This window comes from Tupaia chinensis, unplaced genomic scaffold (assembly GCF_000334495.1).
Source record: "Tupaia chinensis unplaced genomic scaffold, TupChi_1.0 Scaffold000253_1, whole genome shotgun sequence".
Taxonomy (NCBI): Eukaryota; Metazoa; Chordata; class Mammalia; order Scandentia; family Tupaiidae; genus Tupaia; species Tupaia belangeri.
In genome coordinates this window covers 419,969-446,425 of record NW_006159733.1, presented here as the reverse complement: position 1 = coordinate 446,425, position 26,457 = coordinate 419,969, and the positions used below count along the sequence as shown (strand labels likewise).

The window sequence follows — 26,457 nt, the reverse complement described above, 5'->3', positions numbered from 1 at the left end:
ACTGCTGGTTCCCCATTTGATTCTTTCTTAAAGTTTCTATTTCTTCTTTCAAATCATGAATGACTACCTCATCTCCTGGAGCTCATTGACTCTTTTCTCTTGCATCTCAGTTAGTTTGGTCACTACAAAAATTCTGAATTGCTTATCAGACATGTCCATGACTTCCATTGTGTTGTCTGTGGGTGATGTGGAATTGATGTTTTTCCTGGGGGGAGAGACATTTTGTTGGTTTCTCATATTTCTTGTGCCTCTGTGATTGTTCCTAGTCATCTGCTGATCTATACATTCCTTTCTAAACTATTTGAGGTATCTCTGTGCATTCAAAGGTGTGCAGGAGTAGAAAATAGGTGATCTCTCTTCTGCTCTGCCTCCCTGCTGCTCACCAGTACCTCACACTGTTGTCACTGGTCCTGGCTGACCCAAAGCCCTCCCTGTTTCTAAAGAACAGGTACATGTCCAACAGAGCTGCTGAGCTTCACCTCAGGAGCAAAGAAAAGATCAGGTGGTGCACACTGGGATACCCAAAATACTGAAGTCCTGAGAGTTCAAAGGTGAGTGTGGGGGAATGAGCCATGGGTCTGGCTGTTAGAACCTGCAGTCACAGGCAGCCTGGTGTCCAGTAAGGCCACTAGCTTGAACCAGTCTCTGGATGTGGGGGAGAGGGGTGCAAGATAGTCTTAAAGTCCCAAGACACAAGCCTGAAATCCAAAGGCAAGTTGAGGGAGAGGGGGATGAGCCACGGGCCTGGTCATTAGGTCCTGCAGCCACAGGCAGCTTGGTGTCCTACAAGGCTGCTAGCTTGAACTGGTCTCCTGATCTCAACTTCTTCAAGAGAAGACTTCTAAATTGCCAGATATGTTAGAAGACCATTATCCCTTCGTGTCTTCATTGGAACAGTTAACAGAGTTAGGAAGTGAAACTGATGCTTTTGTATGCTGCCCTAATGCAGCACTGTGCTAGATGTACTTTGTGACTGAAACAGCAGAAGAGGAGTAAAACTCTTATAAGAAATGGGGTTTTTATTATTACTGGTATTTAGTTTGGCTTTGTGTGACTTGTAATTTCCCTTAGGTATGGAGTTGGCCAAGTACCTAAGTACCCTAGTTCTTCATGGCAGTGAGCTACTTTACTAACATTCATTGTATAACAGAAGTTGTCCTTCTATGCATTGGAAAGCTAATTCTACTCCCAATCTCAGCAGTTTTTTTTTTAAGATAGGTAATTTTGTCAGCTTTACTATATTCATTAAACATAGACAGGTTTTGGCATAATGTTAGTGTTCACTTTACTAAATATAAATAGTAATTATTAAAGATCAGATAATGAGGTATCCTAAGTAAAATTTGATTTTGCACTGAAAACAAAACCAAAGCAAAACCAAAAAACGAACTGCTCAGTTAAAAATGAACAAAATATGTGTAGAATCTAGATTTTGAAAACTCTAAAACTCTTATGAGAGAAATCAAGTATGAGCTTATCTACTTAAATGAAGAAATACACTAGCAGTAGATTAAAAATCCCAATCTTGTTCTGCTGTCAGTTCTCCCCAAATTGATCCATAGATCCAACATCTTCCTAATAAAAATCTTGGCAATGTTTTGTATATTTTGATTAGTTAAATCTAAAATGTATATGGAAAGGCAAAGGAATTAGGATAGACAAAACAACTGTAAAGAGGAATATCAAATTGGAGAACTAAACTAGACTAAACATTACATGACTTCTGGCAAAGGTGCTTAGAGTTTTTTTAAATGCCAGAGGGTGTGTACACTTGCCAGAGAGAGACAGAGAGACAGAGAGAAGGAGAGGGAGAAAGTGCCCCACAAAGCGGCATGGTCATTTTGCAATCTATTCTTCTCCATTCTCTGTCTTGTCAGAATTTGCAGTACATATACACATGTGCTCAGTGTGCCTGCCTGGCTTTCTTTCTTTCTTTCAATTTGCCAGAGGGCATATGCACTCACTGGAAAGACAGAACAGAGAAAGGAAATTGTGAAAGCACCCCTCATGGGGAATGGTCATGTCTCAATTGCTTCTCCTCCATTTCTTCTTTCAGGATCTTTTTGGCATACATGTACACACACAGGCGTTTTTTGAGCTGCCAGGTCTGGGACTCAAACTTTACAGTGACTATTTGGGATCCACTTCCTTAACCACAAGTCACCAGCTGGCCCCAACATGTTTTTCAAGTCACCAAACTGGGATTTGAACTATAGTTGCTGATGTGGGGTTTGGCTCCTTTAACTGGTAGGCTAGGGGATATACCTGGTGTTTAGTGGTTTAGTGGAGAAATACAGTCTTTAAAATTTTTTTTTTCTATAAGGTGCATGTGCTTGCTATAAACAGAGACAGAAAGAGAGAAGGAAAATGAGAAAGGACCCTCACCCACAGATGCCACCATGCCACAATCCTCTCCAGTTTTGTGCATACAGGCATATGTGCCCAGTGTGATTTTCAAGCTGATGGATCTGGGACTCAGACCCTTCAGTAAGCCATGTGGGGTCCATCTGCCTTAACTGCTCTGCCATCTGCTGGCTCCAAGAATAATCTTTTCAAATAACGGTGCTGAGTCAATTGGATGTAACAATAGACCTTGATTATATACCTCATATTTTATGCAAAAAAACTAACCCAAAATAGATCATATACTGAAAGATAGAAATCAAAACTGTAAAAATTCTAGAATAAGACAGAAAAATCTATGTGAATTTAGGTTTGACAAAGAAATATTTAGATACTATACTATATAATAGCTCTATCCATAAAAGAAAAAAAATTATAAATTGGACTACACCTAATTTAAAACTTTTTGCTCTGTGAAAGTCACTCTATAGCAGTAGTCCCCAACCTTTTTGGTACCAGAAGTCAAAGAAGACACATTTTCCTTGGAAGGTGAGGATAGTTTATGAGGCTGCACAACCTATAATAGATCCCTTGCATGTACAGTTCACAACAGGGTTCATCCTCCTATGAGAATCTAGTGCCGCCATTAATATGAAAGGAAGTGGAGCTCAGGTGGTAATGTGAGCAATGGGGAGTGGCTGTAAATAGAGATGAAGCTTTGCTCACTTTCTGCTGTGCAGTACCATTCCATGGCCTGGGGGCTGAGGACTTCTGCTCTACAGGGACTGAAAATACAAGCCACTGATTGGGAGGACATATTTTCTAGTTACATATTTGAAAAATGGCTTATATCCAGAATATATGAATAGCTCTTCAAACCCAATTATAACAAAATAAACAACCCAACTAAAAATAGCAAAAGATCTGAACAGACATTTTATCATGCAACCTAGAATTTTTACTTTTAGTTATTTACTCTTACTGCAACCCCTTCTCCTCTGGGGATTTTTTGAGTAGCAAGATTCAGTATTTAAATTGCAAAGTCAACCATGTGGGATCCAGTGTTTATACACCATGCTACTTGCTGGCTTAAGAATTGTGTTTTTGATTGTAGCCATCCTAGTGGCTTAGATTTATATTTCTGAGATAACTAAAGACGTTCAGCATCTTTTCATGTGTCTTCTTTGGGAAAATGTCTTAAAATTCTTTGCCCATTTTAACAGGTTATTCATTTTAAATTTTTTGAATCATTATAATAACGTTATAGGGACCAGCAGTTGGCCTAATGGTTATGTTGCTGGACTCCCATGCAGTCAACCATGGTTATATTTCCGGACCTGGTGGCTTAAATTTATGCTGGGTGCACGTGCATGCGTGCTCAAGATCCCAAGAGGAGAATGGAGGAGAATGTATTGAGGCATGGTCATCCCGCCGGGGGTGTGTGTGTGTGATTTCTTGCTTTCTGTCTCTCTGTCTCTCTCTGTCTTTCCAGCGAGTGCATGCACCCTATAGCAAAAAATCTCTCCCTCCCCCTCCCCCCAAAAAGAATAACGTTATATATTCTGGTTACAAGCACAGGGGGGGATCATACATGTAATTTGTTAAGTGAATGAAGCCAGAACTAAAAGGCTACATATTATATTATTCCTTCATATGATATTCTGTAAAAGGAAAATCCACAGGGATAGAAAATGTATCAGAAGTTAGTTGTTTCTACTTGTAATGGAAAAAAAGGACTGTGATTAAAAACAGAAAGCACTAGGGGACTTTGGGGATGATAAAATGATTCTGTATGGTACAGAATACATGACGTGGTGCTGTATATGTGAATCAATTTATCTGTAAAAACCCACAGAACTGTGTACCACAAAAGTAATTTTTACTGTAAGCAAGTTTTAAAAAATAAGTTAAGATTTAGAGAAAACTGAAGATGGAATGCAGACTGTGACAAAGGGACTTATTTCCAGTTGTGTGATATAACCACAATAAAGCCAATAAGGAAGAGGCTGACAAGTAAACTTTGGGACAGTGTATCAACTAGATACCATAAGGCTGTGCAAAAACACTTTATAAGGTGGGAATTTTTCTTCTCATTTTGCCTGAGGCTTTGCTTACTTTTCCTTCCAGTGTCTTCTTTTATCCTTTATCTCATCTTTAAAAAAAAATCTAAACTTATTTTAAAAGTTTAAAATAACTTCCCCTTTCTCATTACTTCAAGCACTGACAGCAGTGATGGTTTCAAAGAGCCATCCCTGTACAATGAAGGCCCAGCTTCCCAACCTTCATCATGGTGCATCTGAAAAATGGCATGGCTGTATGGTGCAGTGGTACACATGAACAGGGCTGCCTTTCCCTCATCTGGCTACCTAAGAACTGTGTGGATCAGTGTCTTGGTACATCTACCCCTATTCCTGCAATAACACTTGGGAAACTTACTCTGAATGTCCTTTTAAAATTTTTTTTGTTATAGGGTGTGTGCTGGGGAGAGAGAAAGAAAGAGAGAGAGAGCCAGAGAGAGAGAGAGAGAGAGAGAGAGAGAGAGAGAGAGAGAGAGAGAGAGAGAGAGAGAGAGAGAGAGAGAGACAGAGACAGAGAGAGACAGAGACAGAGAAAGAAAGAGAAAGTGAGAAACAACCCCCCCCACACACACACACACACTGGGGGTGAGGGTCACACTGCAATCTCCTCTTCTCTATTCTCCTCTTCGGATTTTGTGCATGCACACAAACATTCCCTGGCGTGATTTTCAGGTCACTGGGTCTAGGACTCAAACCACGCAGTCAGCCATGTAGGATCCAATGTCTTAACCACCATGCCATCTGCTGGCTCTTGAATACACCTTTTAACCAGGGTTTTCAACTGCATGATTTGGCTAGTTGAAGACAGGGATGCAGACTGTGCTGCTAGGAAAAATAAATTTAACTACACTATCTTCTCTTTGCAAAACTAGTGAAGTAAACAAACAATTTCTGACTTTGTTCTCACTAGCATCAATTAATAACTGATTGACCTGGAGTTTTTGAAATAATTCCTACCAACCGTACCTTTTCTTTCATTTTTTCCACTTTATTTTTGAGCTGGGGCACGACATTGTTGGGTGGTAAGCCTTTTTCCAGTTGGGTTACAAATTTGGCATACTTAGAAACCTGACTGTTAAGGACTTCTGGATCCAAGCAGTCAAATTTGGACTGTGGAGGAAAAAAAGAAAAAAAAAAAAAAAAAAAAAAAAAAAAAAAAAGAAAGCTAAAATATATGATAAAAGGTAAGCTTGAAATACTAAAGTATATTTTACTTTATCCAGATTTTTCTAGTAGTTAAATTGTTAATTTAAATCAATGCCATAAATTTGAAAATTTATTTACTTACTAAATGAAATCGCCAATAGTATATCAGGCATCAACTGTTTATTTCTTTCAGGTCCTGTCTCTCACACCATCAAATGTAATTTGCAATTCTTATAATTTGTTCCTAAGAACAATACTCATAAAGTCAGTTCTAAGGATACAGATAGCTAATTTTCACTCTTGCTAACCAGAAATTTCTCACCTACTAGTATTTTATTATTGATTATTTATCCATTTAATACAAAAATATTACAGATGCATTCCAAATACAGGAAGTCCTCACTTAAGGACAGAGATATGTTCCTACAATGATGTCATTAAGTTAATTGATAAGTGAGGAGCATAAAGGTGGGTATCTTGTGGTGTGGTGCCACAGGGTATGTCTTTTCTAATAGATACCATGTGACACCACACTAGCATAATTTAGTTCTATCCATATGAAAAGCATACATTAAATAAGTGCCAGAAAACTCAAGACACACAACACAATACTATAAATCTAGCATAATTGCTTTCATTAATTCTGAATGCTACTATGAGTGTACAATAAAGTACAAATTTATAAATCAAAATCTCGAGCAGTTGTGAACACTTTGTGTAGTGAATACTAACCCACTGTGGGAATGAGGCAAAGATTGAGAAAGAGGAGTCACGAGACTGGCACACGAAAAATGGGATTTCCAGCTCTGAAGAACTGGTTGCAAGTCTGACAGGCCATTAAACACGTAGCTCATTGTGTGAGGAGTGGTTGTACATGCATATACCTATCATTGTATTTCTCAATAATATAAACATATACTTGTATACATATGCTGACTATTAGGCATACAGACTGAGGACAATAGAAAATTTGTAGACCTTCGTTTCCATCCTAATTTCTACATTCTCCTATTCTTGAGTGGATTTTCTTGTACATTTCCTACCGTGAATGCATCCTACATAGGAAGTTACTGCTATAGGCTAGGCTGGTAAGCAGAAAGTTCTTTAAGTTTCTTTTTTACTTCTGAAGAATATTTTTTACTACTAAGGTAAGTGATAAATGAATTATAGGAGAACACTCGAAACTCTCTGTTATAGCATATATTTGCCTTTTTTTTTTCTTTTTTCACTGAAAAGGATGTTCTGTGAGGATTTGGACTTTGTCATTATTCTCCACCTACATTTATCAGTACCTCAAACATTACCTGAGAAACAGTCTTTGTGTCACTGTTTTTAAACTCAGACATGACTTCTGATTATAGGCCTCATCATAAGTAGGATTAATGAGAGGTGTAAAACAATATTTGCAAAGTTTGTGATATTTTCTTTTTTTTGATAGTGTCATAGATCAACTTTTTAAATTTTTTAAATACTTTTTTAATTTCAAGAAAGGTAGTCTTAACTTTAATAACTCAAAATAAAAAAAGTTAAGGGAACTTTGCTTAATATTTAAAACCAGAAAACAGGTTAGGATTCTGTTCAAATCACCCACGCAGGGGGGATGGCCACGTCGCAATCCCTTCTCCTCCATTCTCCTCTTGGGATCTTGGGCACACATGCACATGTGCCCAGCATGAGTTTAAGCCACCGGGTCTGGGACTTAACCACAGTCAACTACATGGGAGTCCAGTGACATAGCCATTACACTAACTGCTGGTCCCAGACTACTCTAAATTCTTTATCAGACATTTCTATGAGTTCCATTATATTGTCTGTGGATGAAGATGAGTTATTCTTTTCCATTGGAGGTGAGGTATTTTCTTGGTTTTGCATATTTCTGTGCCCCTGGGGTGATTTTTAGTCATCTGATGAGTTATTTATTTCTTCCTAATTTCTAGAAGATAAATCTGAGTGATCAGAGGTGCATAGGAGGATGTAGTCTGCAAATTCTTCTGCGTTGTGTTTTTCTCCCTTTGTGTTGCAGATTCAGTGGGATTTGAGGAATATGAGGACCCAAATAGTATTCAGATTCTGGCAACTTTTCACTTTGACTTATCTAGACAATCAGTGGATGGAGGCAGGGTAAATTCTCAGCAGAACATAGCCATTGCTCTCATCTCTGAAATCACCAGATCTCAGCTCTCATGGCAGACTTAGTCTTCTTCTGTTTTTTCTTTATTTTTTATGAATATATTATTTTATTAATTATCATGAAGTCGATATGGGAAAGAAACTCTTAATATGCTGGGAAAATTCTTCCTATAGGAGCAAATTCTACAAGACATAGGATTCATTTTGTTAACTGACTTATTGGGTCATTGGAAAAGTCATGATATATTTTTCTATGCAAATTTCTGTATTTTCTATGCAAAAATGCATCATGACTTTTAAAAAAATGTCAAGTTCTTTTATACATTCAGTTACATTATCTAGCTTGCAAAGTCAACATTCCAACATGTGTACATTTCTCCCCAGTCCAGTTGATAATACTATAAAATTATCAACAGATTATACCCTGTTTCTTTGTCTCATTAATGCTTTGCCTCTCTATTTTTCTCCTTAGTGTTCTTCCTTAGACTCTACTCCTTCACTCACCCTCTTCCCACTCTATATCTGGTATTCACAACCATTTACTGTGTTTCTATATCCTTTAGTCATTCAATTTCGGTCATAGAGTATGGACACTCAGTCTATATTAAGTGGAGACACACAGTGTCTTTCCTTCATAGCCTGGCTTGCTTTATTCAGCAGTAAATCTTCCATATTCATCCACTTTCTGTCAAAAGCCAGGGTCTTGTTATTTTTTATTCCATAGAGTATATGTGCTACACTTTTTCAATCCATTCATCTGTTCGTGGGCATTTGGGTTAGTTCCATCTCTTAGCAATTGTGAATAATGCCGCAATAAACATTGATGTGCAAACTCTTTTCCAGTTAAGAATTCTTCTGTCCTCTGGGTAGATATCAAGGAGTGGGATTGCTGGATCATAAAGTAGTTCTATTTTCAGATTTTTGAGGAATCTCCAAATTGTTCTCCACAGTGGCTGGACCAGTTTGTGTTACCACCAGCAGTGTAAGAGAGTTCCCTTTTCATCACACCCCTGTTTGCCAGGGTAAATTCTCAGCAGAACATCTTCATTGCTCTCATCTCTGAAATCATTTGGTCTCAGCTCTCATGGACAAGTTTGTGATATTTTCAACAGGTCCATATCATGTTTGAATGTAAAGGTGATAATGTATTCTGCCTCCTGGACAGTGGACATTGTTAAGATTAAAATATAAGGGTAGATCCTAAAAAATAAAATTCTGTGGTGGCTATTTGTACTCAGTTCCTTAATTAAGAGAGTTTATGGGCTGGCTCTGTTGCACAGAGACAATATATTGCTTGAGAGAATTGTGTCCTACATGGGAAGTGCAGTTTGAATATTCAGGTTGGTCAGCCTGAGGAAAGGTGCTGGGTGCCCAGGTCTAATGGGCTGGAGGACTGAAGGACAAAAGCACAACATGACCAGAGACTGTAGGGGATATTCTTTTCTCTTTCTCTCATATATACTCTATTATGAATGAAGAAACAATGTTAAAAAAAATGAGAGAGACTTTACTATTAAGCTCTCAAGGGAAGATACTAGATTTTATCACTTTAAGTCTATTCTACCAGAGTAAACAAAATGACTTCCTTTTAAAAAAGACAAGAGGAGAATGGAGAAGGGCTTGAAGTGTGCCTATCCCCAGGAGGATGATTTCTCACTTTCTGTCTCTCTCTCTGGCAACTGCCTGTACCTTATAGCAAAAAAATCTCTCTAAAAAACAAAAACAAACAAGCAAACAAAAAATACAATAGAAACCTAAGCTAAAAGAAACTTAAAGTGGGTCTGGCAGGTGGAGTGGAGATTGAGGCACTAGACTCCCACGTAGTCAACTGCAGTTCAAGTCCTGGACCTGGTGACTTGCTTTCTCAATTTCCCTGTTTCTCTCTGGTCAAACTGAAAAATTACAATAATAAATACATTTTAAAAATAATTCTTAAAGAAAACAGAAACTTAAGGTGTATAAATAACAAATATTCTATAATCCTCAAGAATGCTGAGGTATATCATGACAACACTGTGTTTAGAAACCCAAAAGCAGTTAAATGTCATGCAGTGAGAACTTTTGAGGCTTCATTATTTAGCCTTCTAATCTGAGGACCCAAGAATCCTGCTTTACAAGAATATTTTCTGTTCTGTAGCCTATAGTGACAGGAGGACCTTTCTGCATGTCACTGGAATCTAAGCCAATCAAAATTACCATAAATCACAATATTGCTTTTTATTGACATTAATAATATACCAGATTATTAAAAATTATAATGTTATTAGAATTTTATGTTTAATTAAAATAAAATAATGCAAGAATTAAGACCTTATTTACTGATTGATTTACCTTTGACCATTCTTGTTGGAGCTTATCCCATTCAGAGAGAGAATCCCAGAGCAATTGTTTGAGTTTCAGTTCAGCACTAACTTCTTCTAAAGCTTCAAACTTGGACACTTCTACCTTTAAAAGTATAATAAACAAAATACAAAGTTTAATTTTCAGATATAAATACATTATGTTAGCCACCCATTAGTAATTCTAACGTGGGTCCTAAATGAGGAAAGGGAAAGATAGAAATAAAGAAAACTCCACAAAACCCCATGTATGTTACAATTTTCATTTGAGTAACAAAATATAACTCCTTATAGTTCGTTAGAATTTAAATATTCTTGGAAGACATAAATATTATATATGTACATGAGCATTCTTTCTAGAATAGGATCATATATGTAGTTCATACCTGATCCTTGTGGGAAAACAGAGGTGAATTTTCAGAGATTCTGATTTCCTTTAGGGCCTTCTGTACTTTTATGTAGGAGGGAAAGATGTCTGAGTGGTAGCTGGTGGGGAGGATGACACAGTTAAGCCCCATTGCTTCCACTGCATAGATCTCTCATCTTTACTTTCACCAGTGCCTTAGTTCTAGTCTCTCCCAGCTTGCCTGGATGATTTCAGAGGCCTCCTTACCTTTCCCCTGCCTCACATCTCACCCTACCTCACTCTAATCTGTGACCTCCATGGTGGCCTGGGTTTTTTTTTCTAAAACCCAATCTGACTTCTCTGTATTTTACTTTCAGTCCTTCGTCCACATGATTCCACATAGTTTTAAATCAGGAGAGGACAGTCTGACTGCTTCTTTTTTTCTTTTTCTTTTTCTTTCTTTTTTTCTTTTTATTTTTTTTTAGAGATTTTTCCTATAGTGCATGTGCGCTTGCCAGAGAGACAGAGAGAAACAGAAAGCAAGAAATCACTCTCCAGGGGCGATGACCACACCACAATCTCTTCTCCTTCATTCTCCTCTAAGGATCTTGGGCATCCACACACATGTGCCCAGTGTAAGTTTCAAGCCACCAGGCTGGGGACTCAAACTACAGTCAACCATGTGGGAATAGAGCAATGTAATCATTACACTATCTCCTGGTCCCAAGTATCTTATTTCTTCCTAATGCTATGGACTATATATGAACCACAGAAAGAGAAAGGGTGCAAGAAAATGTAAAGAAGATGCTTTCATGAGAAACATTTTAAGATATTGTTATTAAAAGTAATAAAAGTTTTATAACAAGAAAAAAAAACAAAGATTGCTTTAGCTTGGAGGTGGGTAAACTTCCAGAGAATTGATTGCACAGACATTACAGGGGCTCTGTGATAAACTAGATATTTCACATTAGAGATTTAGCCTTGTTTTTCATTAAGAGGCGGAAATGATTTCTTGGCATATAAGCCAGTCAAGTTTTTGCTCCTATTTCCCAAGTGATTGAGACTTGCAGCAGGAAGGTTGGTTCAGAAGAAATAATGAAGGAAGAATGGATAAAGTATAGACATGGAGAGTGGAAGGAGGGAGACACTTTTATTTCAGGCTCTTTTTTTTTAATTTTAGTTTTAAATTAATTTTTTCCTGTTAATGTGGTAAAAACACATAACAAGAGATTTATCCTTTTAACACATTTTGAAGTGTGCAGTATTGTTAAATGTCAATAATGTTGTGCAACAGATCTCTATACGTTTTTCATCTTGTGTAACTGAAACTACATCCACTGGATAGCAACTCCCACACCCACCTCCCTCCAGTCTCTGCAATCACCATTCTACTTTCTGCTTCTATGAGTTGGACTACTTCAGATATCTCATGTGATTGGACTCATGTAGTATTTGTCTTTCTATAACTGGCTTATTTAATTTAACAGTTTCCTCTAGGTTCAATCATGGTGTATCATGACAGGATTTCCTTCTTTTTAAGGCTGAATAATATTCTACTCAATGTAAATACTATGTTTTCCTTATAAATTCATCCGTTGGTGGACATTTAGGTTGTTTTTAACTCTTGGGTATTGTGAATAGCCATGTGTACCAAACATAAGAATTCAAATATCTCTTCAAGCCCCTGATTTCAATTCTTTTGGATATATGTCCAGAAGTGGGTTTGCTGGTTATATGGTAGTTCTCTCTCTCTCTCCATATATATATATATATATATATATTTTTTGTGATATATATATATATATTTGTTGTTTTTGTTTTTGGAGAGGTTTTCGCTACAGGGCACATATGCTCATTAGAAAGAGAGAGAGAAAGAGAGAGAAAGTGAGAAATCACCCCCCAGGGGGTATAGCCATGCTGCAATCCCTTCTCCTCCATTCTTCTCTCGGGATCTTGGACACACATGCACACGTGCCCGGTGTGAGTTTAAGCCACTGGGTCTGGAACTTGAACTGCAGTTGACTACATGGGAGTTCAGCGACAGTTATTTTTTTTTTTGAGTTGTAGGAATTCCTTATATGATTAATAACCCCTTATCAGCTACATGGTTTGCAAATATTTGTCCCATTCTGTAGGTTACCTTTTCACTCTGTTGATAATTTCTTTTGCAGTGCAGAAAATTTTTAATTTGATGCAGTACTCCTTGTCTATCCCTTGTCTAATTTTGTTTTTATTGCTTTGGCTTTAGTGTCATTCATATCTAAGAAACATAGCCAAGATCGATGTCATGAAAATTTTCTCCAGATTTCTTCTAGTAAGTTTATAGCTTCAGATCTTACATTTAAGTCTTTAATTCATCTATTTTGAGTTGACTTTTGTGTATGGTATAAGAAAGGGTTCAAACTCACTCACTTGCATGTGGATATTCAGTTTTCCAGTACCATTTGTTGTAGAGACTATCCTCTTCTCATTGTGCATTTTTGGCACCCTTATCGAAGATTAGTCAACTGTATATGTGGGTTTATTTCTGGGTTATTTTGTTCATTGGTATATGCCTTTTTGTCAGTACCATACCATTTTAGTTATTGCAGTTTTGTAATGTTTTCAGAACAGCAAGTGTGAGGCCTCCAGCTTTTTTCTTCTTTTGCAAGATTATTTTGGCTATTTAAGGGCCTCTATTGTTCCATATGAATTTTAGAATTATTTTTTATATTTCTATGAAAAATGTCATTTGATTTAGGGTCAGACTTACAGAGCATCTACTTTTACTAATGAGCCAGCATCCAACTCCATGACTTAGTTTTAATTCATTTCCTTAGGGTTAGTTTATAGAGGTGTTTTTAGGTTAATTAATTAATTTTTTCCATGAGTGAGACAGAGAAAAAGAGAGAGACAGAAAATGAAAACACCCTTAACTGTGTCCTGACACTGTGATCCAACCATGGCTTCAGCCATCCCTGAATCATAGACCTGGCATACCCAGGGAGGTCTTTGGATGCAAATTCAGAACTTTCCCACATGGATAAGCTTTACAGAACATAACATTTCACTACTGTACCACTGTCTGACTCTTTGAGACCTGTTTTGTTTTTTTGGGGGGACGATACTTTCACCTTTCTTTGAGTTACTTTACACTTCGTGTTTATGTCTATGAATAGGAAAAAAACCCAAAAAACCCAAAAACAAACAAACAAACAAAAAAAACACCAAACCAGCTACCTTTTTCAGTCTTTATAATTGGCTCTATAGGTTATAGAGCTCTAGGGGAAGACCTTCACCAATCATCCTCGTTTGAGATTTTGTGGTCTTCTTAAATCTTTTCTGTGTGTATGTCTTCTATGGATTTGTGCAAGTAAATTCATAATTAGAAGGATTTGCCAGTTTCTTTTTTCAGGAATATATAATCTCTCATTCCCTCTGGTTTCTGTCTTCTGTACTGAGAATTTTCTAGAGTAGCAGTACACCTTCTAGCTCTTTGTTTTTGTTTTTCTCAGTTACCTCCAGGTACCTATAATATGCTGGTATTCTGAGACTGGCATCTGTGCTCCAAGGTAGTCAAAACAGAAATCTGTACCTCAGGCAATTTCCCTCAGAGTCTGAAGATTGGATGTATGCTTCAGTCTTTTTTTTCCTTCATGCTGGGGGATTTGAGTTTTCCAGATCATATGGTAGCAAGCCAAAGAGATGGGCTCTTACAGTGAGTATATAATAGCCCAGATCAGTGGCTATGTTTTCAGCCATTCCTAGGCATCTGGAGTCTGCTATGTCCTATCACTACTCTGAGACATGTGACACAGGAACTAGGCCCTTGGGCAACCCCCTAAGACCCTGGGATATTGGATGGATACTCCAAAAGCTGGGATTTGGGAGTTTTTGCTTCCTATTTTGTAGTATGTTGGGGGGTGGGGTGATTGAGTACATGTAAGCCTAAACTATTGCTTTTTATTCTCAATGACCCCTAATCTAGAGCTCTGTCCTGTCCATGCTAAGATTCTGGGAAAATGAAAACTAATGTCTTGGGCAAAAAGAGCAGAAACTTGAAAAGTCAGGACTCTGTATGTCTCATCTAGTCTCTCTTTTCTTCCCAGGGAGAAGCTGGAAGCTTCTTTCTAATTATGTGGCCTAATGCTGGGGCAGAGATTATAGAAAGAAGGTGCCATGAATTATTCTACTGGCTTCAGTAGCTGGTTTAGTACTTGCCTGGGTGCAGGAAATTCTCAGCTAGTCTCTGTACTTCTCATAAAGAAAAGGAAATTGGTTCATGTATTATTGAGTCACTATATCCATGAGGGAAATGGGCTGCCAGAGCTTCACATTCCACCACCTTGCTGACATCACCAGTACAATTTTTTCTGATTCAGGGACTGCCACTCAACTACAACCTAGTAGTTGTAGCTTTTAATCAAGTCATATTTCCTCCATAATCCCCATTCCTCCTACACATCTTATTTTATAGGTCTGCTAACTCCACCTGGGAACAACTTTAAAATCTAATTCTTTCATTCGTAAACCTTCTACCTTACTTATTATTCCAGCCTCATTGCTGATCACAAGCCCTTTATTTTTCATACAGTTCTATCAAGCCCTGGCCTCAAAAGGGGAGAGTATATGAGATTACTTTCTGATTATCTATGGAGTTCTGGAAGAGATAGGTGCATTCCCATATGAGGTTCAGGCACCTGCATCTCTCGCCTTTTTCATTTTTTTTCAGAGATAGAAGCCCTTCAAACCTATCCTTTTCTACCCATTTGGTCCCTGGCTTAGCTAAGAAACTGTTCTTTCATCACATTGGCACATGAAAAAAGGCTATGTCAGGCAATATTCATGGAATCACAACACACATCTGAATGTGAAAGAAACCTGAATCTTAAATAAGAAAGGATATCGAGACTTTCATTGACCACATTTAAAAAAATCTACATGCACATTAACATAAAAACTTCGTTTCCTGGTCTGAGAGTTTTTCATAGTTTACAATGACTTTTTAATAAGAAAACATTTTGTCTCTCACATGTACTTGTCCCTAAACCCTTCAAAGGCAATGAATACATCAAAATTTGTATTTGAGACTGTAGCATGCTGACTAGCACATAGTTGTCAAAACATTAAATATTTACAGTAACATTGTTCAAAGTGCTTGTGCATAAATGCTATTTCTAGGCACACATTTTGAAAACAAATATGCACAACTGTCATTACCTTAAAATTCTTCTGATAGGATTTATATTGAAATGCACGTTTTTGAAGGTCATCTAGAACATACTGCAGATCAGTCAACATGAGCTTTATTTTGTCTTGGTCAGTATTAATATCCAAAATCTGTGGATCCTGTAAAATTGTAACAGTTTTCTATTAGTCACTACTACTTTTTGATGCAGAACAATTAAAATAAGTGAATTAATAAACATCTTCCAAGAAGTTTTTTTTTCTAATTCTTTGTCTGATTTTTAGAAATTATATTTTAAAATGGTTTCTTTCCCCAAATTTTAAAGTAATGCATATACAGCATAAAATACAGAATTAAGCTATAAAATATGTTAACAAGTTGTAAAAGCATTCATTTTAAAATAATAAATAAAAGCTAGAGGGACCAGCAGTTAGTGTAATGGCTATGTCGCTGGACTCCCATGTAGTCATCAACCACAGTTTGAGTCCCGGACCCAGTGGCTTAAACTCATGCCAGGCGCGTGTGCGTACGTACCCAAGATCCTGAGAGGGGAAAGGAGGAGAAGGGATTGTGGCATGGCCATCCCTGCAGGGGGTGATTTCTCGCTTTCTATCTCTGTCTCTCTATGTCATTCTGGCAAGCACACGCGCCCTATAGCAAAAACCTCCCCAAAGGAAAAAAAAAAAAAAGCTAGAAGGGGGGCCGACAGGTGGTGTTGTGGTTTAGGTCACTGGACTCCTATATGGCTGACTCCAGTTTGAGTCCCGGACCTGGTGGCTTGCTTTCTCATTTTCTCTCTCTCTCTCTCTCTCTCTCCCTCCCTCCCTCTCTGGTTAAATTTAAATAATTAAGAAAGAAAGAAAGTTAAATAAAATAATTCTTTAAAAAAGTATAAAGATACAATTCAATATTGTATATATCGTTTGCTAGTAATGGTCTGGAATTTATTCAGTATTTAAAGAGAGGTTCTGAAACACTTTATTTTTAAAGTCTATTTCATTCCTTTCATAAGAGCATATGTGCATGCAGAAGAGGGGAGCACCCTTGACAGGGCTTTGTCACACCACAATGCTTCTCCCCAGCCCTCGAGTGAGCTAGGACACAGGATGCACATGCACCCATGCAGCGTGTTTCTGGTTGACCCAGGATCTGAGCTCTTGGTTGACCATGAGGCTTTCAATGCTGCGGATCATTACACCATTGCTTACACCAACAGGTTGGGCCAGAAACACTTTCATTTCAAAGAGCACCTCAAATACAGTGTTGATTGGTTAGAATGAGACCATAAAAAAACAAATTTATATCAGTTTAAGATGAAATCTGTTCCCTAAACAGTTTAAAAAGTAGATCTCAAATGTTCTCACCACAAAGTTACAATATGAGGTGATGATAAGTTAATAACCTTTACTATTTCACAATATATACATATATTAAAATATCATATGGTACACTATAAATATGTGCAATTTTTATTTGTCAATTATACTCTAATAAAAAATGTTATCATCAAGTTTTGCAAAGATTATTTTCTAGAAAATCTTGCTTCGACTTACCTGTGCTTGCAGTTTTACTTCATTCACTTCATTGTTTAGTTCTTCAAGATCTCTGCCCAAATGCAGACAAAATTGTTTAATGCTTGTTTCTCTATCACCCACTGATTTGTCGATTGCATTTCGAACAGCAATAATGGATGGCTTCATAGTTGCAAAGACAGCGAAGTCTTCAGGAGGTGTGGGCACCTGGTACTGTTCAATAAGCTTGTACATTTGAATCACTACATTCCCTTCCTCTTCCAGGCTTTCAATCTAAGGGGAAACATCAGTTGATTGTAAATATAGTAGAGTCATATTAGAACCTTTTAAGATTTTTTTTTTCTAAAAGGAGACAGCCACTGTGTATTATGAACATCTCTGTGAACAGTCAGTACAATGGGAGTGTGTTTGATATTACTACCAAATTGACTGAGATGTGTTGGATGATAAATATTATCATTGCTACATACAGGCAATCAGAGCCAAGAAGTAAGTTATTCAGAGCTGAGCACACTTAGTAGTGCTCTTATAAATATTCCCCCATCTCAGTTTCTCTTGTGTATTCTAGTACCACTACACAGTGTCAACATTTGAAGCTTTCCAGCAGTTAGTGTAATGGCTGTCGCTGGACTCCCAGGTAGTCCACTGCAGTTCGAGTCCTGGACTTGGTGGCTTAAACTCATGCCAGGTGTGTGTGTGCGTGCGTGCGTGCCCAAGATCCCGAGAGGAGAATGAAGGAGAAGGGATTGCGGCGTGGCTATCCCCCCTGGGGGGGAGGGGTGATTTCTCGCTTTCTGTCTCTCTGTCTCTGTCTTTCTGGAGAATGCATGCACACTATAGCTAAAAACCTCTCTGGGGAAAAAAATTTGAAGTTTTCCAAGACATTTGCTATAAGGATGTTCAGCTGTAATATCTGAGCTTCTAGGTATGTGTGCTGAGCAGTGATTGCCCCAGAGCAGCCCCTGAAGTGTAGACAGGCTATATTACTGGCTGCATAGGTTCAAAACCTAGATCTATGGCAAGCCTCCCACCATGTTTTAATAAATTAGTTTACTATAACCAATTGATGACTAAACATAATCTCTTTGATGCCTTACACTCAGTGAATAGTGTATATCTTGTCTTTTTGAATTTTCTGGCAAGGGGATCTCTAGGGCAGGGAAAATTCCTCACCCTCCCAACTCTGCTACATGGTTACAGAGGGAACAAATCATGTGCACACGACTTGACCCAACCTCCTGACCATAAACTGAACAAGGAAGCATCAGATTGGGATCTGGAGAACTCAATTCAATCTGATCTCTCTCTTGAACACAGGAAGAGTAAGACTGTAGCTATTGTCAAAGGCCATTGGCTTTCAGGTGAAGCAGAAAGTAGATCCTTATCATGAAAAGATAACTGCAAGGTTTTTATTTATTTTAAAATTTTTATTATTTATTTTCTTTTATCATTATTACTCTTTTTATATTTAATCATTGTATGTCATTACATCACACAAAGTAAAATTTCCCAGCATGAACACATTATAGATTAGTCAAATCAAAGATATTACCGTATGCATTATCATCAACAGATAATTTTTAAATTTTGTGTCTTTTGATTTTTACAGAAACAGTTCTTAGTCTTTAGCTTGCCTTTTATGATCTTGGAAAACTTGGAAATTTTGGTGCCTCTACCCAGAGTTTCTCATTCATAAGGTCTAGGGTGAGACCAAAGAAAGGTACATTTTTACCAAGTTCCCAAGTGATTGAAATGCTGCTGTTTTGGACTACCTTTTGAGAACTTATGTTCTAGAGAGAAGTTTAGATAAGAGGAGAAAGAGACCATTTGCTTTCCCTACTTCAGTTTCTAGTTCCTGTCTTTCTATTTTTTATGCTTTATCTTATTTTTAAAAGTTCATTCCATAAGTGACAGAAAGAGAGTGTTCTGGACAGCCCTAGCCAGTTTGGGTTATGGGCACGTATGTGCCTGTCATACTTAGGAAAGTCTTTGGATGTGAACCAGTAACCATCTCGTGTGGGTGTGTCTCTCAGCGTGCACCATCTTTCCTCTTCTGTCCTTTTTAAAGGCTTGCTCTATGCACATCTTTGGATTCCAGAAGATACCCCTGCAAACTTAGAATATGCCTTCACATTCCTCTAAGCTATCTATGTGATTTTTTGCTAATTTCACCCAAACTGTCTAACATCTCAAACAAGTTAAACATAGAATAAAGACTCTTCACACCAAGATCTATTCCTCATCTTACACATTGCATACTTGGGTGAGCATATATAAACTGAGCATTCCTAATCTAAAATCTAAAATTCATGATGCTCCAAAATCTGAAACTTTTTGAGTGCCAACATGATACCACAAGTGGAAAATTTCACACCAGATCTCATGTGACAGGTCACAGTCAATATACAGCAATACAAAAATATTATTGGGTTGTCGGAAAAGTCATGATGTATTTTTCTATGTTTTTCTATGCAAAAATGCTCATAACTTTTCTGATCACCCAATATATAAAATCACTCTCAGGCTATGTGTATAATTTATACATGAAACAAGTTAATTTCATATTTAGACGTAGGTTCTATCTTCAAGGTATCTTATTATGTCTATGTAAGTATTCCAAAATCCAAGACACTTCTGATTCTAGGCATTTTGAATAAGGAATTCTCAAGCTGTATCCAAGCTTCCCTGGAAAGGTTCTGGTTTACACTTAATATCCTGACATAATGACTAACAGTGTCTTTTTCACTCTCAAAAAAAAAAAAAAAATCCTGAGCAGGTAATGAATTATGTGACCTCCCCTATCTGTAACAATATGATACCATTGTCTGCCCCATTCGCTGTGGAAGGACACCTAAAAGTCATCTCAGACTCCTCTTGTAGTCTTCTCATTTAGTGCCCATTAAATTCTTTCAATTCTACTTAATAAACATCTATAGAATTTATTCTGTCTACCTCTGAAAAAAACTGCTTTAGCTACACAGTTTATCACCTTTCTCAACCAAACGCCCTTTCTCTATAGCTTACCAATCAACACATGCTGCTTTTGTCTTTGCACATGGTTTTTTTCCTCTTCCTGAAATGCCAACCAGAACATTTGATGTACTTTAAGAAGTATCTTAAATTCCCTATCCTTTTATGACACATGCAAGAATGACTTCAAATGATTTCATCTCCAGCAATGTCTTTTTTTTAGACAGAGATTTTTGCTGTAGGGCACATGTGCTCGCCAGACAGACAGAAAATGAGAAATCACCCCCCAGGGGGGATGACCACACCACAATCCCTCCTCCTCCATTCTCCTCTTGGAATTTTGGGCACGCACACACATCCAGTGTGAGTTTGAAGCCACCAGGTCTGGGACTCGAACCACAGTTGACCATGTGGGAGTCTAGCAAACAAACTATCTAGTTGTTAATGGCTTATTTCTTTAAGTTTATATTTCTACTTGTAATATTTATTCAATTTCCCGATAGATGAGAAACTAATTTATCTCTTTTTCAAATGCCAAACTGACAAGAAGGGAAATATATGAAAAATGAACTTTTCAGGGCCAGCAGATGAGGTAGAGGTTAAGGTGCTGGATCCCACATGGCCAACAGTGTGGTTGGAGTCCTGGACCTGGCAGCTTGAAAATCATGCTGGTTGTGTGTGCATACGAGCTCAAAATCCTGAGAAGAGCATGGAGGAGAAGAGATTGCAGTATGGCCATCTCCCCTAAGGGATGATTCTTATCCTGCTCCCTCCTCCCTGTTTCTCTCTGGTGACTGCATGTGCTCTATAGCAAAACCTAAAAAAATTAAAACATTAAAAATGTACTGCTGAATCTGAATGCCAGATTGCCTGCCATAGGTAAGCCTGAGAATAAGAAGTTTCCAGAGAGAAAGAAGCAAGGGAGACAAAGGAGTGTGTGTGTATGTGTGTGTGTTGAGAGAAAGAGAAAGAGAGAGAAGTCTGATCCCTTTGTTTGCATCACTTGAGTCCCCCTATCTACTTTTATCGCCATGTCTTTTTTTTCTCTCTACCCCCCTCATGTAAGCTAGCTTTACTTGTAGTTCTTTCATTATCAACAATAAAACTCCTGACTGTTATACAGATGTAGGATAAAAGGTAAAACTTCAAGTATGACTAATATCTAGATTACAATTCTATTATCATTTACTAAAAATTGAAATTTAATAAACTGTGGTTGAGAACGTTGGCTTTGCAAGAGGCTCACATTTAAATCCCAGCTCTGCCACATACAAACTCTTGCGTTCTTGGACCATGTAGCCTATTTTAGTCCTGTTTCTTCATATGCATAATGAGGATAAAAATGATCCAACTTTTAAAGTATTTTTGTTGATTTAAAATGTAGTAAGTATAAAAAAATTTAATAGAATGAGTAGTAGAAAGAGTTTTGGTAAATGTTAGCTGGCATTATTATTGTGCATGTTGTCTGAAAGTGTTTCTGATATTTTGACAGCTGTTTCTTGACCATTAGTTCCTCACTTTTACTAGTCATATACCTTCCTTACCTACCATAAAATCTGTAACACTGAATTAGATAAGATAATCAACTTACCCGTTCCTGAATTTCATCAAGAAATACTAAACTACTAACATATTCTATGGTAGTAGTTGGAACAAACTCAAGTTTATACTCTGCGTCTTGTGCTTCAGAGATAATGGCATCCACTTTTTTCTTGCTTAGACAAGGAAGCATAACATTTAGCACCTAAGAGTGAAAAAGTAAACAGAATCATAAATAATTGTGTATTTCCATTTTATTAGCTATTTTAGACACATCTTATAATTGGTTATCTGTTAAATCAGCAGGTATTGGAAGCAGCAGTGCACATGAAAGGAGCTTCTTTCTCAATAAATCACTGCTAGACAAATGAACCTACATTAAGGTAAGGTTTTAAATATCTTTCCAACAAAATAGGTTGAGCAATTCACTAAAAGTTTACTTAAATTCTCTGATATCTTGAAAATATGCTTTCTGTATTAATTAATTTATTTATTTGATCCTATATAGTGGACTTTGTACTGTCCTCCCCAACATCAATCATACTACTCTCATTCCGGGTGGAAGTCATGTGATTTGGAAGAAATTGATCTCTCTTTCAGAAACAAAAATGGGATCTGAGTGTTCACTAGGCAAATACGTGCATGGTTTCCTTTGACCAAAGCAATCAGATTAGGGTAGACTTCTGACACTGGTTGACCCAATCAGCTAGAAGAAAAGAAGCCCAGAATTTTCATCTGCTGCTGGGAGACATGTATCCTCAAAACAACAAACTAATTTTCTTTTTCTTTGTACATGAACAGGGAAATAATTAAAGCTGTGCAACTTTTGATAGTCATTTTACAAACATGAGAGAATGCTCGGTTTAGGAAAAAGCTGGCAGGAGGCTCAGTAAAGAGAGTAAAAGAAATTTGTTAACACACTGAGCCACTATATCAAATCTCCCTGATCCCTGGACATTTTAGATGCATAAACTCTGATTGCTTAAGCCAGTTTAAGTTCAGTTTTCTTCAGTTTGGCACAGAAAGTGCTCAAAAATGTTGTTGAAATTGAATTGAATTTGCTCTAGTTATATATATATATATGTATATATATATATATATACATATATATATATATAACTAGAGCAAATTCAATTCAATTTCAACAACATTTTTGAGCACTTTCTGTGCCAAACTGAAGAAAACTGAACTTAAACTGGCTTAAGCAATCAGAGTTTATGCATCTAAAATGTCCAGGGATCAGGGAGATTTGATATAGTGGCTCAGTGTGTTAACAAATTTCTTTTACTCTCTTTACTGAGCCTCCTGCCAGCTTTTTCCTAAACCGAGCATTCTCTCATGTTTGTAAAATGACTATCAAAAGTTGCACAGCTTTAATTATTTCCCTGTTCATGTACAAAGAAAAAGAAAATTAGTTTGTTGTTTTGAGGATACATGTCTCCCAGCAGCAGATGAAAATTCTGGGCTTCTTTTCTTCTAGCTGATTGGGTCAACCAGTGTCAGAAGTCTACCCTAATCTGATTGCTTTGGTCAAAGGAAACCATGCACGTATTTGCCTAGTGAACACTCAGATCCCATTTTTGTTTCTGAAAGAGAGATCAATTTCTTCCAAATCACATGACTTCCACCCGGAATGAGAGTAGTATGATTGATGTTGGGGAGGACAGTACAAAGTCCACTATATAGGATCAAATAAATAAATTAATTAATACAGAAAGCATATTTTCAAGATATCAGAGAATTTAAGTAAACTTTTAGTGAATTGCTCAACCTATTTTGTTGGAAAGATATTTAAAACCTTACCTTAATGTAGGTTCATTTGTCTAGCAGTGATTTATTGAGAAAGAAGCTCCTTTCATGTGCACTGCTGCTTCCAATACCTGCTGATTTAACAGATAACCAATTATAAGATGTGTCTAAAATAGCTAATAAAATGGAAATACACAATTATTTATGATTCTGTTTACTTTTTCACTCTTAGGTGCTAAATGTTATGCTTCCTTGTCTAAGCAAGAAAAAAGTGGATGCCATTATCTCTGAAGCACAAGACGCAGAGTATAAACTTGAGTTTGTTCCAACTACTACCATAGAATATGTTAGTAGTTTAGTATTTCTTGATGAAATTCAGGAACGGGTAAGTTGATTATCTTATCTAATTCAGTGTTACAGATTTTATGGTAGGTAAGGAAGGTATATGACTAGTAAAAGTGAGGAACTAATGGTCAAGAAACAGCTGTCAAAATATCAGAAACACTTTCAGACAACATGCACAATAATAATGCCAGCTAACATTTACCAAAACTCTTTCTACTACTCATTCTATTAAATTTTTTTATACTTACTACATTTTAAATCAACAAAAATACTTTAAAAGTTGGATCATTTTTATCCTCATTATGCATATGAAGAAACAGGACTAAAATAGGCTACATGGTCCAAGAACGCAAGAGTTTGTATGTGGCAGAGCTGGGATTTAAATGTGAGCCTCTTGCAAAGCCAACGTTCTCAACCACAGTTTATTAAATTTCAATTTTTAGTAAATGATAATAGAATTGTAATCTAGATATTAGTCATACTTGAAGTTTTACCTTTTATCCTACATCTGTATAACAGTCAGGAGTTTTATTGTTGATAATGAAAGAACTACAAGTAAAGCTAGCTTACATGAGGGGGGTAGAGAGAAAAAAAAGACATGGCGATAAAAGTAGATAGGGGGACTCAAGTGATGCAAACAAAGGGATCAGACTTCTCTCTCTTTCTCTTTCTCTCAACACACACACATACACACACACTCCTTTGTCTCCCTTGCTTCTTTCTCTCTGGAAACTTCTTATTCTCAGGCTTACCTATGGCAGGCAATCTGGCATTCAGATTCAGCAGTACATTTTTAATGTTTTAATTTTTTTAGGTTTTGCTATAGAGCACATGCAGTCACCAGAGAGAAACAGGGAGGAGGGAGCAGGATAAGAATCATCCCTTAGGGGAGATGGCCATACTGCAATCTCTTCTCCTCCATGCTCTTCTCAGGATTTTGAGCTCGTATGCACACACAACCAGCATGATTTTCAAGCTGCCAGGTCCAGGACTCCAACCACACTGTTGGCCATGTGGGATCCAGCACCTTAACCTCTACCTCATCTGCTGGCCCTGAAAAGTTCATTTTTCATATATTTCCCTTCTTGTCAGTTTGGCATTTGAAAAAGAGATAAATTAGTTTCTCATCTATCGGGAAATTGAATAAATATTACAAGTAGAAATATAAACTTAAAGAAATAAGCCATTAACAACTAGATAGTTTGTTTGCTAGACTCCCACATGGTCAACTGTGGTTCGAGTCCCAGACCTGGTGGCTTCAAACTCACACTGGATGTGTGTGCATGCCCAAAATTCCAAGAGGAGAATGGAGGAGGAGGGATTGTGGTGTGGTCATCCCCCCTGGGGGGTGATTTCTCATTTTCTGTCTGTCTGGCGAGCACATGTGTCCTACAGCAAAAATCTCTGTCTAAAAAAAAGACATTGCTGGAGATGAAATCATTTGAAGTCATTCTTGCATGTGTCATAAAAGGATAGGGAATTTAAGATACTTCTTAAAGTACATCAAATGTTCTGGTTGGCATTTCAGGAAGAGGAAAAAAACCATGTGCAAAGACAAAAGCAGCATGTGTTGATTGGTAAGCTATAGAGAAAGGGCGTTTGGTTGAGAAAGGTGATAAACTGTGTAGCTAAAGCAGTTTTTTTCAGAGGTAGACAGAATAAATTCTATAGATGTTTATTAAGTAGAATTGAAAGAATTTAATGGGCACTAAATGAGAAGACTACAAGAGGAGTCTGAGATGACTTTTAGGTGTCCTTCCACAGCGAATGGGGCAGACAATGGTATCATATTGTTACAGATAGGGGAGGTCACATAATTCATTACCTGCTCAGGATTTTTTTTTTTTTTTTGAGAGTGAAAAAGACACTGTTAGTCATTATGTCAGGATATTAAGTGTAAACCAGAACCTTTCCAGGGAAGCTTGGATACAGCTTGAGAATTCCTTATTCAAAATGCCTAGAATCAGAAGTGTCTTGGATTTTGGAATACTTACATAGACATAATAAGATACCTTGAAGATAGAACCTACGTCTAAATATGAAATTAACTTGTTTCATGTATAAATTATACACATAGCCTGAGAGTGATTTTATATATTGGGTGATCAGAAAAGTTATGAGCATTTTTGCATAGAAAAACATAGAAAAATACATCATGACTTTTCCGACAACCCAATAATATTTTTGTATTGCTGTATATTGACTGTGACCTGTCACATGAGATCTGGTGTGAAATTTTCCACTTGTGGTATCATGTTGGCACTCAAAAAGTTTCAGATTTTGGAGCATCATGAATTTTAGATTTTAGATTAGGAATGCTCAGTTTATATATGCTCACCCAAGTATGCAATGTGTAAGATGAGGAATAGATCTTGGTGTGAAGAGTCTTTATTCTATGTTTAACTTGTTTGAGATGTTAGACAGTTTGGGTGAAATTAGCAAAAAATCACATAGATAGCTTAGAGGAATGTGAAGGCATATTCTAAGTTTGCAGGGGTATCTTCTGGAATCCAAAGATGTGCATAGAGCAAGCCTTTAAAAAGGACAGAAGAGGAAAGATGGTGCACGCTGAGAGACACACCCACACGAGATGGTTACTGGTTCACATCCAAAGACTTTCCTAAGTATGACAGGCACATACGTGCCCATAACCCAAACTGGCTAGGGCTGTCCAGAACACTCTCTTTCTGTCACTTATGGAATGAACTTTTAAAAATAAGATAAAGCATAAAAAATAGAAAGACAGGAACTAGAAACTGAAGTAATGTAGGGA

The 26,457-nt window shown here is 37.2% G+C and overlaps 1 protein-coding gene and 1 pseudogene across 1 annotated transcript in view; one reads left to right on the top strand and one right to left on the bottom strand.

Moving 5' to 3' along the window:
- LOC102480967 (cytoskeleton-associated protein 2-like) overlaps positions 1–996 on the top strand; it is a 10,729-nt pseudogene extending 9,733 nt beyond the window's left edge.
- DNAH6 (dynein axonemal heavy chain 6) overlaps positions 1–26,457 on the bottom strand; it is a 314,451-nt gene that overhangs the window by 200,136 nt on the left and 87,858 nt on the right. Inside the window, exons 14-18 of the mRNA XM_006149128.1 lie at positions 21,643–21,795; positions 17,103–17,354; positions 15,582–15,710; positions 10,029–10,142; positions 5,388–5,531 (exon numbers count right to left, since the gene is read on the bottom strand). Coding sequence (XP_006149190.1) covers positions 5,388–5,531; positions 10,029–10,142; positions 15,582–15,710; positions 17,103–17,354; positions 21,643–21,795 — 792 coding nt within the window. The remainder of the gene's footprint in view (positions 1–5,387; positions 5,532–10,028; positions 10,143–15,581; positions 15,711–17,102; positions 17,355–21,642; positions 21,796–26,457) is intronic.